The sequence below is a fragment of the Balaenoptera physalus genome (genome assembly GCF_965194825.1).
Source record: "Balaenoptera physalus genome assembly, chromosome: 19".
In the NCBI taxonomy this organism is placed as follows: domain Eukaryota; kingdom Metazoa; phylum Chordata; class Mammalia; order Artiodactyla; family Balaenopteridae; genus Balaenoptera; species Balaenoptera physalus.
Window position 1 is genome coordinate 55564419 of NC_138900.1, and position 13290 is coordinate 55577708.

The 13290-nt window shown below is 42.2% G+C and overlaps 1 protein-coding gene across 8 annotated transcripts in view; it reads right to left on the minus strand.

Moving 5' to 3' along the window:
• The window catches only part of WDR59 (WD repeat domain 59), a 95337-nt gene that overhangs the window by 29188 nt on the left and 52859 nt on the right, over positions 1–13290 (minus strand). For 5 of the 8 annotated variants that reach the window (XM_082438994.1, XM_082438990.1, XM_082438996.1 and 2 more), the window contains 3 exons: positions 10430–10583; positions 6602–6658; positions 1167–1300 (listed from right to left, as the gene is read on the minus strand). In XM_082438994.1, the coding sequence (XP_082295120.1) occupies positions 1167–1300; positions 6602–6658; positions 10430–10583 (345 nt within the window). The remainder of the gene's footprint in view (positions 1–1166; positions 1301–6601; positions 6659–10429; positions 10584–13290) is intronic. The other 3 variants (XM_082438991.1, XM_082438993.1, XM_082438997.1) reach the window with 1 other exon arrangement.

The following is a 13290-nucleotide window of genomic DNA, read 5'->3' on the forward strand; positions in this document are numbered from 1 at the left end:
TAACAAATAAACTAAAAATTGCCTCTTTGGGTGTCACTCAAAATGTTTTATTCGTATTGGCCTTAAGCTCCCTTTCTACGTAACATGGAGGAAAAGCTTACCTACAGTTGATGTTACACTGTGAGTTCCGGCCTGGGGAAGGTGAAATTGCTTACCTCTTTGAAGTCAGGAAAGGAGGCCAGATTCAAAGAACAATTTGCCAGCTAGCTTTTCTGGGGAGTTCCCCAGGCTTAAGGGTTGAATAAAAATTGATTTAGATGTGTATAATGCTGACTGTAGTTTCTAACAAGGAGTAACGTGCTGTACATAAACAACAAAATAAGTATTTTTTATTATGTGTTCAAGTTCAGGAAGAAGGGGAACCACAGGTCAGCAGCTTCTGTGTGCCTGTCACCCACCTCCCAGCTCCCTTCGACCAAAGTAGCTCTGCTTTTAAACTGTTTTACATATTAAGTACAGGAGGCAGAATTCTGAGACTGTGCCCGAGATTGCTGGCCCCTGCTGTACATGCCTTGTATAAACCCTCCCTTTAAACGGGGTCAAGACCAGTCAATATTGATGACATATCACTCCCGTAATCGTCAAAAGGGAGATTCTCCTGGGTGGGCCTGACCTAATCAGATGAGACCTTAGAAAGACAGTGAAGCATCAGTGAGACACTCCTGCTGGTCTTGGAGAAGATGAAATTCCGGCTGAGTTCTCCAGCTGCAAGGAAATGAATTCTGCTAACAACCTGAATGAGTTTGGAAGAGGACCCTGAGCATTGGTTAAGACCGCCACCCGGCTGACTTCGTAATTTCAGCCTGGGGGGACCAGAGCAAGGACCCAGGTAAGCCATGCCCAGACCCAGAGAAACTTCGAGATAATAAATGTGTGTTGTTTAAACGCTAGGTCTGTGGTAATTCGCTATGCAGCAGAACAAAGCTACTGCACTGGGCCTCTCCTAAAAAGGATTCCAGTATCTCAAAAAATAAAATAAACAGGGAGTTCCCCGGTGGCCTAGTGATTAGGATTCCAGGCTTTCAACTGCCTGGGTTCAATCTCTCGTCAGGGAAATGAGATCCTGCAAGGCACGGCCAAAAAATAAAATAAAATAAGATAAAATAAACAACTTTGATATTCATGTCTAAGTGGGAAGCACGGCATAGTTGAAATTCTGAACTTACATGTATAGTTCTCCCAATGACTTGTGAACAGGAAGAAGGCAGGCAATATCCTGAATGATCACTTTCCCAGCAGCCTTGATTGGCCGATTCCCAGAGTCCGATCCCTCACGCTTACTTTTCCATCTCCTTGATTTCTGGGGGAAATGACAAGATATAACTAATGGGGACTTTGATGAACGGAAACCTACATTTGCAGAGCACACCATAGTTGGATCACTGGTAATTTGCAGAGACCTTGCATTACATCATGCCCACAATTATATGAATCAGCATCTGTAGAAAATAAAAGGATGACAAAGGGCATTGAGCTCATGGCCCAGAATCCTAAGAGGAAAATAAGCACCTACTGCAGTGCTATATACATTCTGCAGGTGCTCAAAAACACCTTGAAGCCAGAATTTAAAAAAGAAAGAACAGCAAGTAAATAAGTTAGTAAAGACCATAAAAATGTGGGAGAAGAGCAACTTTTAAGGTTGGGTTCAGCCCTAGGTTCAAAATTCTTGCTTGAAATTAATCAAAGTTTTTTTTTTTTTCTTTCCTTTTCAGACAATTTAAATTGGATTTGTTGAAATTTAATTCAGACACAGCAGTGTGGGATCTGCAAACTTTCATCTATGGGAGGCAGACACAGAAACTGAGCAGCTCAAGAAAAATTACCCTGTCTTCCCTAGCAGATTTGAATTATTTCTAAAAGTGATCATTTAGAATGTCAAAAATACCTGAGCAGAGGGACCTGGGTAATGGATGTGGAAGATCATAAGCAATTATCCTATTTCCCCAGAGCCTTCCCTACAAATGGCTACAGAGGAGCCTGTATGTGGGAAATGAGAGATGTCCTGGAAAATGAGAATTATGAGAGTGTAGCCCCATCTGGTATCTTCAAAATGACGACCAGCCAAGGGAGCAATATTCTATTTTATTTTATTGCCACAAGTTAGAAAGGGGGTCACCAAAGTGATTCAACTCAGGAGGGAAGTGACATATTTATTAACAAAGGAGGCAAAAGGAGCCAGTGAAAGGGCCCTGTAATGTGGAGTCAGGAAACCAAGGCTTACTGGTCTTATTAACACATGCCCTGGCTCAATGAGACCCCAGGCACGTTCCTTTTTTGCGGTGAATTCAGGCTTGTGTCACTCTCTCTTTGCTCACTGGTAACTCTGGGCTCATGATAAGCTCTGTGGTTCCAATCTCACAAGGTTAATCAGGGGACAATGAAAAGGTGACACTGCAAAGTGTCAACTGAAAAAGTGCAATTTAAAAATCTGTAATTATTATAAATGTCCATAAACTCTCGGGCATGCAGAGTATATTATTATTTAGATGGTTCATAGATAAATTCATTTTCCACCAGTGATTTTGATACAATCACTCTTCCATAAATCAGTCATGGTCTATATCCAGGCATTTCTGACCGGTCACATCCCATCTAACCCCCAAAGTTGTCCAACGCACGTAACTTCCTATAGGATTAGTAAGCAGCATGGAACCTGCTAAACCCAGGACACCCGGACTCAGTGCATGGCAGGTAAATGTAGATGTTTAGCTAAAGTATTTGAATTGTTCATCATCGTTTGTAAATACATATGCTATCAATTTGGAACCTTAACCTATTTGGTCTTAGAAGCAGTTCAGTTACTATGTATCCATACACAAGTCATGATTCTGCAACACAAGAGGAAACTGCATCTATTCTTGGGGGCTAGTAGCCCTTCAATTCTCTGCCGGCCTTGGTTAATTTCTAAAGAACTGTGATGTGGGTGCAAGTAAGGGGCAAGTGTGCTAAGGAGAAAAACGGCCTGTCAGGATGGGCTGGAGCCAGGCAGCGTTTATCGACATTAGACTGTGCTGTCACACGTGCCCTGAGCACTAGGACCGGTTTTACAGAGAGTAACTCAGCATACACCGACCCTGCAGTGATGGGACAGCACAACATGGTTAACTAGAACACGGAGGGCATAAGTCCATAAACTCACTTCACTGTGACTTTCATCCAGACTTCCGGGAGTTTAAAAATCCCGGGAAATGACATACCCACAAGGCCCCACGTAATTCATCATCTCCAATGAGATTTAGGGTACTGGATTTTTTTTTTTTAAGGCAGAAAGAAAAGATCTACATTCAAAAGATTCCATCTGGAATCAAATAGGATCCATCTAATTGGGTCTTCCGGGTTGGTTGAAAGGCTTTTAAAACAGTTCCAGGCACTGACTCTGGCTCCTTATTACAAAGAGAAAATAAGAAGCCCTTAACAATTGAGCAATTCACGACAGATCCGTTTAACTGAATGCTGGAAACCAATGGAGGCCTCGTGAGGGATGGGGTCTACAGCTTTCAGACCACACTGGAAACATCCACAATCGCCTGACTTTTTAAGCAAACCCAATGAAAGCATAATATTAAGACCCATGTGCCCTAAGTGGTTCATTTGCAAATAGACTAGCTCATGTCAGAACGTTTTTCCTAGCAGACTTGCAATATTTCTAAAAAGGATCATTTTCAGAATGTCAAAAATACTTGAGCAGAGGGACCTGGGTAATGGATGTGGAAGAAGATCACGAGCAATTATCCTATTTCCCCAGAGCCTTCTCTACAACGGCCAGAGAGGAGCCAGTATTTGGGAAATGAGAGACGCCCTGGACTTCACCAGTGAGGAGGTGAGCTTACTCAAGGCCACACTCCTAAGAGCTGAGCTTTGAACACAGGTTCTCAGGCTGCTAAGCCCATACTTATTAACCTGCTTTTAAGAGTATGATTTTAGATTAAAAAGGGGGGAAAATTAAGTCCTGACTAAGCTACCTGTTAATATGTAAACAGTTTGATCCATATAAAAACAGACCCATTTCTGCATATACGGAGATCCACATCTGATTCCAGTGAGGGCTGTCCAACACACCACTGTCTACAATTACTCACTTCTAAAGTCACTTCTCTGCCAAGCACTGCTGAGCCAGAGCAACGCGCTGGTGACAGGCAGAGGCAGGCAGCTCCTGCGGCTACAGGGCTTAACACGCCAGGCTCAGGCCAAGGTGCTGTGTTTCAGGCCGGGCTCATGAGCCTGAACCTCGCGCCGTTTAATTTCCTTTTTGGATGTGTTAGGATTCGACACATGCAGAGAAAAGAAAACTCAGGGTCCAAAGAGACGTCTCAGGGCTCTTCTCCCATTTGCAGTCTTGGGTGATGGAGATTGCCAGAAACGGGCCCATGTGAGTCATCAATAAGTCCTTGATGAAAATGTAAAGATAGTGGTCTGGGCAGCTTTCTGCAACTACCCTTCACAGAAATACAGAAATCACTGTCTGTATTTCCTGGGACTTCCTTGTCAGCTTCTTGAGACACCAGGCTTCCAGGTGCTTCTCTGTTTGATCTGTACTGATGTACAGGTGGTGCTTTATGGACCTCGATAAGCTGCCTTTGAGCCTACAACAGAAGGAGATTCCCTAACACAGGATCAACCTAATGATAGCTGCCACCAAGAATCAAAGTGTGAAAGCAATTAAGGGACAGCTGTTTTTGTTCATTTAATCCAGCAAGGAATAACTATAAAACATTATAAAAAATCTTTAAGGGGGGGTCACAAAATATTTTTTTTTCAAACTTGGAGGTTGATGGTTTTTAAATATGAGCTATCTCCCCTTCAAGCTATGGAGGTCACTCAGTAAACATGTCTCGTGGCTAATTATTCTGGGGATTCAAATCCAACAAGGCTGCCTAAACAAAGATGTGGTAGATCTCAAATCAGGCCTAGGACCCACTTGCTCCCTAAGAAGCATGGAGTGTTTCCTCTAGTGTTTTGGCAACAAAAATGGTTCATACCTCATCCACACCTTCCCAAGACTTCTTTGCCTTCGTATCTTGCTGGATTATTATTTTAGAATAACCTCTCTAGTCTGAGCACCTGTCAGGTGACGACAACAATGACACACCGGGATGAGGTGTGGCTGACCTTTCCGGGTGAGGAAAGGGCACAGGGGCCCCAAAGCCCCCTAAAACCTCCTGCATTGCTCCAGTCCCACTCTGACGGGCTTAAATGTAGATACGTTTCTGTGCAGTAAAATCGGTACCTCTGGGAGGTGGACTCTGCACTTCTCTCAGGTCATCTCAATGCCCCATCGATAGAAAACACCCCTTCCCCACAGATTCCATGAGCAGGGATCGAGGGAGGAGAGACAAAGCAAGACAGACAAGTTATCACACGATGAGACTGGGATGGTCCTCTGAACAGACCGAGAAGGTGTTCATGGAATTACGGGCAACAGGACAGGGAGGATGGGGGTGGGGAGGGAGGGGCGGGGGGAGCGGGGAGGCACTGGTGCAGAGAGCACTGAATGACAACCAATAGCCAGCTTGCGACTGAACCACCAGTGTTACTGCTACAATCGGAGGCAACATCGATGCCAATAAATGGGTTAAATGTAAAAACAGCCCAAGAATAAGCCACCAACTGCTTCGCAGCAACCCCGTCGTCGATGCATAATCATCAGCAGAGCGGGCAGTGAGTCAAAACGAGTTCCTATTTAAATAGCAGCAGGAGCAGGGACTTCTGGAAAAATCAGTGGAAACGCAGCAGTTGGGTTGGTAGGACAGGCTTTCTGAGGAAAGATGGCCGTGGAGGCAGCTCCACCTCCAGGCTGTTGGGCAGCAGTGGAACTTGCTAATCAAGGCTCCTGATTTCAACCGGTTTTTATATGAAAAGGCTATAGGACTATGCCCCTAAATTTTTTTTTTTTTTTCTTTACACCAAATGAAACTTACACAAAAGCCTCAAAGCTGTCTTGCACAGCCTGAGGTCACCGTGGCACGACTGAAACACAAAGGGGGTGGGAGAGGAAGACAGAAGAGGAGAGAGTAAGCAAGAGAAAAGGAAGAGAAGATGTCCATTGCAGAGGTTTTATTGTCAATGCAAAATATTGATGGCAAGGAAAAAATTTGTTCCAGGAAATTCCCAAAGGATTAAAATCTAGCTTTGGTGTCATGCCAATGAAGCAGGTGGGCACTTCCCTCTTTGAACTCGAGCAAGACGATAAAAACGGAGACAAAATGGTAGAAGCCTCTTATATCTTCCTCTGCTGCCCCGCCATGCCAAAGGTAGGCTTTTGAAAGCTCTATGAAATTATACAAATACTCCAAGTGAAATCAGGTGAGCTAAAGGTTTATCACTGGGGTTCTTTCCAAGAAATCCAGCATTCAGCTTCATTTTCAAAGAAGTCCATTCACAATCCTTAACAATATCAGTATTCACCCATTTGAAACTGATAGAACCAGGAGGCAGTCCTTGGCGCCTGACTCCCAAGAGTGAGAAATTGATTATGCTGGTCCTGAAAACCAGCCAGCCTGTCATTCCAGGTTCCTCAAAGCCAGGCAGGTGGCATTTTATTCTTGGGCCTTTGGGCAAAGACAGGATTAGTTAAGGAGAGCATTTGCACAGCGCACAGTACCGGGAAGTCGTTAATTGCTTGTATGGACCAACGTCGCCGGGCAGAGCGAGGAGACATCTGTGCGTGAAAACGTTACACCCACGAGGAGGGAAGAAAAACACCAAGAAAATTAAAAGGGAAAAAATATAGAATAAAATGAAAGCTTCCCACACATCTGATGGATTCAAAGGTACCATAATATACTGCAAAATTGGGATGGGAATGACTGAAAAATCTGAAACTCAGCACAGCAGTATTTAGATTCCCTCACCCCCCCTCCCAACCCATCACACTCCATACACAGCATGGACAATGTCGTTGTCCTTTAGTCCGAAACACATTTCAAGGTATCAGGAGGCTGACATCCACACAGCTCTGACAGAGGAACTACGACGGAGATTTGTGGTTCTCTTACAAGAATTAAGATCGTAAGAAACAGGTGGAGGGACTTCCCTGGCGGTCCAGAGGTTAAGACTCCACGCTTCCAATGCAGGGGATGCGGGTTCCATCCCCGGTCGGGAACTAGGATCCCACATGCTGCGCTAAGACCCACACAGGCCAGCGTGGCCAAAAAAAAGGAAACAGGTGGAGAACTCTGCTTCCCCTTCAAAAGCATATGTATGTGCGAGAAGCTTCTCATTCCTAAGAAGGAAGAAGTTCCTCAAGAGATTCAACACTGAATTGTTTTTGGTGTGTGGCTGTAGGGGGCGCCAGGGAAACTGAAGTCTTGACCTTGGGGCTGCAGGACCATCCTCAGAGCAGTGCCACGAGGAAGTGAGAGCCTGAGAGAACTGAAGCGTGATGGTCCCCAGGGCTCTCGCTAACCGCTAACCGCTAACCGCGGGAGCATCAGTGTGAAACTGGGAGCATACAACACTGTTTCGGGAAATCAGAAATTACTCTATTAACTTCAAGACCTCCCCAGTTATTTACATTAAAGCTATTTTAGTGATGTCCACTGAAGTGAATGTGGGAGGCTGCAAAATTTTTTGAATGTTTACAGGGCGATGCCTGATGTTGATCTTAAGTCCTGGGCCTTCTGATTTACCCTAAGAATAAACAATATTTCATCAACTATTAATAGATGGTCCAGTTACCAAATGAATGTTAGCATCTCTCTGTGCTTTCTAACTTCTTATGAAATTTAATGGTTTTATTTGTTTATTTTTACATCTCTCACATTTAAAAAAATTTTAAGAGCAAACATTGGAATTCCATCTGGAGAACCTTTGGTGATATAACAAGATGACCTAAGTAGGGCAGGTTAAAAACACAAAAACAAGAGAAATGAGTATTAGTCCCCAGTGGCTCTAGGAAGATATTTCTGCAATCTCCAAAATACTCTATAATTCTTTCATTGTTATACTTTAATGCAGTTATATTCTTTTCCTTTCTTCTTACTCATTTAAAGCTCTCAGGGGTAGAGATCTACACAAGAATAAAAGTATGCAGGAGATAAAATTTGGGCTGAAAATGAAGACTTAAGCACAGAGAAATTTAGTACACTGGAATCGTTTCCAGGACAAAAGTAATAAAAGTGATATTATTTGACATTTGAAACTAGACACCCAAGAATCAGAAAATACTTCTCCAGGGATAAAACCGTTATCGTCCTCTGTGAGGAAGATAAGATGGCCATATTTCATTCCTGTAATTCCTTTCCCATGCCGTATGTAAATGGGATGGGCATGAACAAGCTTCAAGGAGAGTTTACAAGTTTATTTTAGATTTATCACAAAATAACTGACTGACCAGTTATTAATAACTGATTTTAACTTCTTACTAGGTTGAACCACGTGAAACTTTTTCTTAAGGTCAAAAATGCTCAAATATCAGCAGTTTCATATGATTTAACCTAATAATTACTATGTGTCATACATTAAAATGTGCCTCCCTCCCCCAGGGCTTCCAGGGTTCTTGGAATAGTCTATTTCTTGGAACAGTCTATTTCCTGTGATTGCTAATTGACTGAATTATATACCTATGATTTGTGAACTTTTCTGTACATATGCTATACATCAATACAAAAGTTTCATATGAAAATTATAATAAAACTACCTCCCCCCATTTTATTCGCTCACTGTCTGAAATACAATTCGGAGACCACTTACTATGTCATCCTAGGGGACTATAATGGCCCGTTTTCTGGGGAGAAACAGCACACTGGGAATCACCCGAAAGTGAAACATCACAATCCTTCCTCCACGCCCCAGCAGATCCTGTCTGATAAGAGCTAATTATCTATGTGCCTTTGTTCCCTCTTCATGATTACAGTGTGTTTGTCGTAAAAGAGAGTCCAGACCATCAAAAATATAAATGTAGGCCTTACAAATGCTTCTGCATTAGGAGAGGCTCCTTCTTGGAACTGGAGTTATTTTGATGAAACACGACCTTTACACACTATCACAGGGTCAAAAGTGCAAGCCCCAGCTATGCTGCCCAATCTGAACCCAAGCACGAGAAGCACGGGGCATGACGCAAAGGGGAATTCAGAACTGCCTCTTTGACTAAAAGGTCTCCTCAATCTGGCCCTGGTGCTAAAGAAAATTCCCACATTTATTCAACCTTGAGTTTGTTCAGCTACTACATCAATAATAAAATGCCTTAGTTCCAACCAGTTTATCAAAGCTTCTCACCAGTTACCCGCTAGCTTGCAGAAAAATAAAAAAAAAATTTTTTTGAATGTAAAGGACTTGGGAATATAAAAGTGTTCTAAGAAGTTCTGTGACAGGTGCAGGACAGGGCGGGGTGGGGGAAGGCGGTGGTGGGGTGGAGAACTCCGTCAGAGATGCAAAGAAAGGGACTATGGAGCTGGCCAGAAAGGCAACAAAAAAATCATTTTCCCTAATTGACTGAAGGTTTTGCCCAAGACTGGTCGTGTCTCAAGCATCAGTTCCTGCCACTCATTTGTCACATACAACCCTAAGACTTGACAAAGTCAGTGACAGCCAACATCATGCAAACCAGGAAGGTTAGACACTACATTGCAATCAAAGTGAACACACCTCTAACACTTGCTGGAAATTGGGGTTTTATTTTAAATAATTCAATTTTTAACAAAAAAACAAATTTTAATTATAGTCAATCCATCATTTCTCAATTAGTGGGAGAGAGCAACAAAGAATTCCTAAGGACTGAGTTTGTGAGTAGCTCAGTGGTAACCAGTTAATACATCATGTCAGTTAAAAGACAGTTTAAGCCAGACTCAACCTGATAACACAGAAAGTTCTCAGAATCATTCCCACGCTCTGCCAATATTCTCTACACTGTTGTCACCAAAGGTTTCTGACAGCTTAATAGCTACTGTAGGGATGATGAGTTCCTTAAGAACCCAGGAACAGAAGGACAGTTTCAGGCGATTTTTCTATAAACCGGTCCATTCAAATGGGTACTTCAGTGCAGACTTAGTGAAAGTATAAAACCTCTTAGAGGTCAACTTGAAAACTTCCCACAACTATGACGTTCCAAATATATCAGGATCCCAAGCCTTCTGAAGCATCCCTTAATTTGCTGACAAACATCAGAATACCCAGGAAGACCTGAAGCTGCGTGATTCTATCTGAGAGGATGGGAATCGACTTCATGTATGGGGATCACAGGACAGGGTTAAAGGGGAGGGAAGAGTACGGATTATAACAACCAACCACCCCTCCCCCTCCTATACAATTTACAGTAGTTAAAAACCAACCAAAAGGAACAAAGCAATGGTCTTTCTCTAACACACTAACTATGAAAGGGAAAGACAACAGGGGGATCACTAATTTAGCTGCTGTGCATGGCAGGCAGGGAGGCCAAGGACAAGAATCTGGGGAAGGGATAAGAATCAAAGGCCGTGGATCGGCCACTTACCCGCTCCTTGTAGTAGAAGGAGCTGATGGAGACCTGCTCCTTCTCACTGCGCGTGGGGCTTCCGCTGTACAAACGGAGGTTCCCGGGGGCCTCTGTGCGGATCTTCATGGGTGCAATCAAGCCAGTATGATAGGCAGACAAAGCTGACAGGGATCTGTGGTTGAAAAGGCACGATTAACCATACTGGCTTGGATCTTTCCATAGTTCTAAGTGATGCCATTCTTAGTGCTTGATGAAATCAGGAGAAAAAGATGGATAAAACGGGGAAAAAATGGAAACTCCGAAAAGGAATCAAAGAGCACTTTTAGAACTGAAAAATACTTTATCTGCAGAAGCGGAGAATGTTTCTATGACTATATACATAGAAAATTCAAAGGAGTCTATAAACTACTTAAACTAATAAGTGAATTTAGATACAAGGTCAATCTACAATAATCTACTGTATTTCTATATATTAAAAACAAACATTTGGAAAATAATAAAACTGCATTTACGATAGCATCAAAACACATTCAATACCTAGGAACACATTTAAAGAAAAAATGTGCACTGAAAATACAAAATATTGCTGAGAGAAATTAAAGACTCAAAACAATAGAGAAATACACCGTGTTAATAGACTAGAAGATTCCAGATTGTTAAGGTGTCAATTTTCTCCAAGTTGATCTATAGAATCAACACAATTCCAATCAAAATATGAGCAGGCTTTTTTCTGTAGGAACCAGTAAGCTGATTTCTATTTTTACAGAAATGCAAAAGATCTAGAGTAGCCAACACAATCCTGAATGAGAATAATAAAGTTAGAGGACTTAACATTACCAGATTTGAAGACTTACTATATAAACCTACATTAACAGTGTAGTGTTGGCATAAGGAGAGACCAATAAACAAAAGAAAAAAATAGAGTCCAGAAATAGATCCAAAACATACGGTCAATTGATTTTCAACAAAGGTATCAATGCAAATTCAACAAGAGCAAAATCTTTTCCATAAATGGTGCTATAAATATAACAACTATATACCTCTACTGAAAAAAAAAACTTTGACCCCTACCTCACATCACACACAAAAATTACTTTGAGATTAATTACAGACCTTAGATAAGGAATTTACATCTATAAATTTTTAAGAGAAAACACAGAATATTTTCATGACCTTGGGATAGGCAGAGATTTTTTTTTAGACAGGACACAGAAGCACTAACCCTAACACTTAAAAAGTGATAAACTGAACTGCATCAAAATTAATAACTGCTGAAAATTGAAAATCATTAAAGAGGGAGAAAGATAAGCCATAGATTAGGAGCAAATGAATACATACACCCAGCAAAGGATTTGCAGTAAGAATTGATAAAGAACTACCATAAATAGATAATAAGAAATACAGTCTAAAAAAAACTGGACAAAATACTAGAACAGGCAAATCACAAAAGAAGATATCCAAGTGGTCAATTAGCACACAAAAGCTGTTCAACATCATTAGTCGTCACCGTGGAAGCACAAATTAAAGCACAATGAGATAATACTACACACCCACCACAATGGCTAAAGCTGAAAAGACTAAAAACACCAAGTTTTGGAGAGGATGTGGAGCAGCCAGAACTCTGAAACGTTGCTGGAAGAGTATAACACGGCATAACCACTGGGGACAGACTTTTTGGCAATTCTAATAAAATTAAACACGCACGTATCCTATGACCCAGGGATTCTACTCCTTGGGTAAAGAAATTAATACACATGTCCATAAAAAGACTTGTATGAAATTAAAAAAAAAAAAAAAGACTTGTATGTGTAGGTCTACATATAATAAAATAAAAACTGGAAATAATCCAAATGTCCATCAACAGGAGTATGAATAAGCAAATTATATTATTTTCATACCATGGAACTACTGATACACGCAACAACGTGGATCAATTTCAAAAAACGTTAAGTTGAGCAAAATAAGCCAGACATAAGATAGTACATGCTGGATGATTCTATTTAGATGAAGTTCAAGCACAAGCAAACTAAACTTCAATGATGGAAGCAGAAGAATCATTTCCTCTGGGTAAAGCGACCAGGGAACTTTTGGGAGTGAGGACAAGGTTCTGCATCCTGATCTGGGTGCTGGTCATCAAGGTACAGACTTCACATTTGTGTACCCTAAATTATACCCCAATAAAATACTGTTAGTATGAAAAATGTTCTAATAGGAACATTTTCCCACTGACCCAAAGTCCAGATACAGATATCTGTTGTTTCCTTTTTTTTTTTAAACAGCTTTTTTTTTTTTAATTTTTTTTTATTTAATTAATTAATTAATTTATTTATGGTTGTGTTGGGTCTTCGTTTCTGTGCGAGGGCTTTCTCTAGTTGCGGCAAGTGGGGGTCACTCTTCATCGCGGTGCGCGGGCCTCTCATTATCGCGGCCTCTCTTATTGCGGAGCACAGGCTCCAGACGCGCAGGCTCAGTAATTGTGGCTCACGGGTCTAGTTGCTCCACAGCATGTGGGATCTTCCCAGACCAGGGCTTGAACCCGTGTCCCCTGCATTGGCAGGCAGATTCTCAACCACTGCGCCACCAGAGAAGCCCTGTTGTTTCCTTTTAAGAGTAGGTGATTGGGGGCTTCCCTGGTGGCGCAGTGGTTAAGAATCCGCCTGCTAATGCAGGGGACACAGGTTCGAGCCCTGCTCCGGGAAGATCCCACATGCCGCGGAGCAACTAAACCCGTGTGCTCCAACTACTGAGCCTGCGCTCTAGAGCCCGTGAGCCACAACTACTGAAGCCCATGCGCCTAGAGCCCGTGCTCCGCAACAAGAGAAGCTACCGCGATGAAAAGCCTGCATACCACAACGAAGAGTAGCCCCCGCTCGCCGCAA